This window comes from Penaeus monodon, chromosome 13 (assembly GCF_015228065.2).
Source record: "Penaeus monodon isolate SGIC_2016 chromosome 13, NSTDA_Pmon_1, whole genome shotgun sequence".
Classification (NCBI taxonomy): domain Eukaryota; kingdom Metazoa; phylum Arthropoda; class Malacostraca; order Decapoda; family Penaeidae; genus Penaeus; species Penaeus monodon.
The window spans coordinates 39,398,268-39,403,267 of NC_051398.1; the positions used below are offsets into that span (position 1 = coordinate 39,398,268).

Here is a 5,000-nt window from a genome sequence, read left to right on the forward strand (position 1 = left end):
AATAATCATTGCATGCCATCAACTTGGCACCCCTACTTTAAAAAGTAGTCTCAATACTTACATCGCAGCTTCTCTTCTCGTGCATTAAGTTTGTTGTCCTGAGTTCGCTTAATTGGACGGAAGTGAGCCAGTACACGCACAAACTGACAGAAGTTTACACGATCACCCTCACTCTCCTAAAATGATATGTTTTTTTGAGATAAATGATCAAGATATTTGTTCTATATTAAGTAGAATAATTATATGACAATGGAGAACAATAAAATCCAACCTAAAGCAGATTAATGACTTTATATATCAAACACAAGATCCCTACTTCCCCTTCTATATAGAGCAACAATCACCTTAAAGAAAGCATGAACAATTCTGTCACCAAGTGGGTTGATGGCCAACTCTGGAATGCGAAGGAAATCCTCCCTTGAGAGACAGCCATTGTCTCCCTTGTCCAAGCTGGTGAAGCGGCTGTACAGCCGTTCAATCTGGCTTGGCAAAACTGCAAAATATAAAATACTTTCAGAGAACAATAATAACAAGAGAATAACATTAACTGTAAATAAGGAAATTAAATGTACAGTACAATGCATCACATTAAAGTTGATAATCAAATGTGAAGCTAAGATAATTATAAACAAGTCTAGTTCTGTAATACTAATATATCAGTTATGGTCCATAAGACAGCAAAGGCACTTCAGCACTCTGACCTATGAGAAATCTATTTGTTTCATATTACTATTCCATCTCAGCTCTACAGACTCCAAGAAACTAACAAAAACCAGACAGAACCAATGGTTCATTAACATTCTGGCCACACATTTATAAGTAATGAAGGGGTTTCATGTGCAATACTGATGTCATGAGCTATTTCTAAAAATCTGAAAATCAAGAGGGAATTAAAGAGTCCTCCACATATAATAAATAAAAAATATGAAATTTCAAAATCCATCCCTAGGACAAGACAATGAAACTCTCATGGGTTCATGGAGCTAACCTTGACATTATAACCTCTGCAAGATCAAATCCTGACAGGAATGAAAAGAACCTTGACAGTTGATTGTTTATATAGACTGCTGTGAATAGAGTTCATGGTGGCAAATGTTCAACAATATTACTAAGCAAAATGTCTTCTTCAAATGTTACATCATACCTTCACGAATTGAATAATTCTAGATAGGACAAAAATTTTGAAATGATATTTACACAAATTGCATTCTTACCTTTATGTGTGTATGATCTTTAGTTTTGTCCCTTATCATCCCTTTGCTTTAAAATCTTGCTGATTCCTTGGCATTGGATCCTAAACTCATCATAACACTATAACAATATCAAGTTCTGCAAATTATTTGTTCTAGAACCTTGCTAAGCATATTGCTGGACTTAACCAGTATGTGTATCTATAATGCAGCAGAAGATGTGCAATCCACTTGTTATGCACCTCATGTATCTTTGCAAACCAATGACTTATTAGGCATAGTGTAAATTAAGTCAAAACAGGCAGAGTAAGTGTATATCAAATCATATAGCTAAAACACAATAGATATCATCGTAAATATAATCCGACTTCACCAATACAGGTGTTCATTCATAATCTTGTCATAATCGATGTAGCTCCAAGACCATCAGTTGCTGATGCATGAGTAGTACAAACCCAGTGATAAGATATATATATCTTTAAGGAAATTGTGTTATCCTAATCTTCTTATAGCTTTAAGTGATAAACAAGTGGCTTAGTGTACCTACCATCCCTTCCACTGAGCCTTGCCAATGTTTGACCCACTAGTTTTCCTCTTGTATCCAATACACAGTTTTGCTATTTGTGCTGGTATGTGTTCTGGGTACAAGAGCTGAATCTTGTAGTTCATAGATTGGTTAAGTTAAATGGTGACCTTGGAAGAGGAGGTGGCAACTATACCTTGGTCAGTGACATAACTAAAGGACATATAAATGGTATATATATTTAACAGCTGTGTGGAGAAGCATATGAATGATGCTTTCATCATTGTGCATAATAGGAAAAGAAAATAATAAATAATCATACAATGAAATATCAAGCTTTTCATTTCTAGTCTGACCTTGATCCATTCAAGCTATTACAGGATCCTGGAACAGTATCTGACAAGTAGACGTGAAATACTGAGTCCATATTACTTGCTTTTTAACTTAATATTTGCTGAAATATATTTTCTGTTTAAGTAAATATTTAGTACTCTAACTTCAGTGTTTTCAGATCTTCAAAAAATTACACAACACAATGCTATCCATGTTCTAAAGTAACTTTCCTCTATTCAGTACTAGTCTCCACTCTGTCCACCATAATCCAATTGGTTAAGGTAAAGTCAGTTCTGCCTTTGAAGAAGTGAAGAAAACGAGGTTAATCCCGTAATACCTCACACAATAGACAATACAATATGTCTGTCATGCACTACATCCGTGATACTCATTCTCACATGAAGGGGCCACTCCCTGCCTGGATATCCTGTACCTTTACCTCATCCCTACTTGTTTTCCTACATTGATAAACCATAAGCTATCATCACCGTTCCAAACAATGAGATAATAAAGGGGTATAAGATGGAGACAATGGTTTTACACACAGTGTGCAATCATGCGTGTCTGTATAAGTACGCAGTGAAGTAACTGAAAAAAAGGTGAAATAAAATCGTCTGGTGATCATTCACCTGATCAAAAGTATGCACAATACTCACATCCCGTTTCGGACTGAATTTCCCTGATATCCTGCTCCTGCAACATAAGACTGCTCTTGTTTCCCATGCTGACGTTTGGTGGTGCACTGAAACTCTAGGAAAAGTGGCTGCGCTGCTGGTCAGACGTCCTTGAGGAAGGAGATCCACAGACTGCCTGAAGAAGGAACCCGTCCAATCAGCTGATAAACACGTCGTCCGATTCCCTGGCCTGATTAGTTATGCGTTCGGATTTATACCTTACACCCATTCCCGCATTGAATTTCTCCCCGAGTGAATTTTTCGAAATTGGAATGAATATTTGGTAAAGTTGAGTATAGCTCGTTGAATACGTTGAATTTTAATGTTGTTAGGAAATTCATCTACTTCTGAACTTGTGAGTCATCCTGTTCGAACGCCTGCAACGACGCTAGAGACATCTGGGTGTCACGTGCTCGACCTTAGCGGGCAGCTCGAAAGTTGGTTAATTAATATTTAATGTATTTACAGCCCTCGGGGAGTATCGATGTTGCTGTAATTTATTTCCAGAGGACCAAAATTATTTAATATTATTATTATTACATATAATTTGTCTATTATTATGTAACATCCTTGCAGGATATTACATAATAGTTAGTTTTAGATGTATCAATAAGTCGAGGTCCGTAAGCTATCTGAAATCAATTAGATATGCGATATTGATAACATTCTATTGTGGAAACGCACATCTACAAATGCATGAGGTTTCCAAACGAGAGAGAGAGAGAGAGAGAGAGAGAGAGAGAGAGAGAGAGAGAGAGAGAGAGAGAGAGAGAGAGAGAGAGAGAGAGAGAGAGAGAGAGAGAGAGAATTGATGATTATCTTTACATCAACTGCCAAGGTCAGGAGAAAGAGAGAGAGCGCAAGTGGACAAGACGGGGATGAGGAAGAGAAGGAAAAGAAAAAGGGGAGAAGAAAAGACCATGCAAAATTTATTCAGGCGAGGGCTGAGGTCCAAGACAGGGTAATCCCCTACATTGGGCCTCAGTCTCCGCTCCTAATATACCCCCTACGGCGACGAGCAAGGGATTGAGGGAGAGTAGGATATATAAATAGACTGATTGATAGCTAAATAGATAAATAATGAGAAAGGGATATGTTACTCTTTTATTTGATTAACAAGCAAAGGAGAAGAATAAATAAATTTGCTAAACAGTCATGGTTTGATAAACAAGCAAAGAGGTACGTTAGGTAAAACTATGTGAGAAAATTTCACATTGCATTTCTGGAGTCTTCTAATATAAAACCCATAAAATAAATATATAAACTCTTTTACATTATGTAACATATGTGGTAATCTTCATCTAAACACAATGATTATAATTCTTACAATATTGTTTTATTAATTTCTATTGTAGGAAATTATCTGCTGTATCTTTTAACTATTAGTTCATGAATTAATGACAGGAACATAGAACAAGTTGCTCTAATTTCTGTAATTATTGATATTAATCTGCTTATCTTATCTTTCTAGCACGAAACTATCTAATCTTTGTGAGAGAATGAACTTTTCTTTGATGATGTGTTTAGACATCTATGATGCACAAATATTTGATCTCAGCACTTTTATCAGCACGCAAGCAGTGCCCCCGGAATCTGATTGTACTCACTTCACCCACAATCCTTGCTCCCACTCCATTCCCCCCAAGAAAAAGCTGAAATGACACCCTTTGATGTGACCATATGTAAGATTCCTGGAAAGAAGGTGCATAATAGCAAAAAAACTTGGTTTCTCTTATATATTGCTACCCAGTATAGTGTATCATTACATAGACTTTCAAAGCACAATCCCCAAGGACTGTGGTCATTTATGTCCATTGGCATATTACATTTACCATTAATATTTAAAATGCCCAACTAACTAGTATGTCAAATTTCAGTTATCAAAATTAAAAAGTGAACAGCTAGTTAAGGATGGTTTGAGAACACATTTCCCTTATCAGTGTCACATCTGTGACAGAAGTATGGTCACCAAGTTATCAAGTTTTTATCATTATTATTATTATTACCACACCATGTGAAAATAAGCAGTGATTAGACTAGTGTATATTTGACCTCTTTTTTTTTATCCTGTTACTGTGTAAAATGGGACTTTGTTCTTATATGTAAATAAGTTTTTTTTTTATTCACAACCTATAAATAGCTGTCATATTTTGTAATGATGTTTGAGGATCACTAGCTTTTAAAGTAAAATGAAAATCACCTTGATTTTTTCTTCTTTCTTATTGTTTTATTTTTCATCAATTTACAAATGAAAATATTTTCAATCTCCTTCCTACATAT

General features: G+C 35.7%; 2 protein-coding genes across 2 annotated transcripts in view; both read right to left on the minus strand.

Annotated features, from left to right (window-relative positions):
• Nucleotides 1-2,898, minus strand: part of LOC119580326 (calcineurin B homologous protein 1-like) — a 7,184-nt gene extending 4,286 nt beyond the window's left edge. Inside the window, exons 1-3 of the mRNA XM_037928418.1 lie at nucleotides 2,703-2,898; nucleotides 345-493; nucleotides 62-176 (exon numbers count right to left, since the gene is read on the minus strand). Of these exons, the coding sequence (XP_037784346.1) occupies nucleotides 62-176; nucleotides 345-493; nucleotides 2,703-2,769 (331 nt within the window). The 5' untranslated portion in view covers nucleotides 2,770-2,898. The remainder of the gene's footprint in view (nucleotides 1-61; nucleotides 177-344; nucleotides 494-2,702) is intronic.
• Nucleotides 2,899-4,921: 2,023 nt separating this feature from the next.
• Nucleotides 4,922-5,000, minus strand: part of LOC119580327 (peroxiredoxin-2-like) — a 5,785-nt gene continuing 5,706 nt past the window's right edge. Inside the window, exon 5 of the mRNA XM_037928419.1 lies at nucleotides 4,922-5,000. This exon is cut by the window's right edge and continues 217 nt beyond it. The gene's annotated coding sequence lies outside the window, so the exon portion shown is untranslated.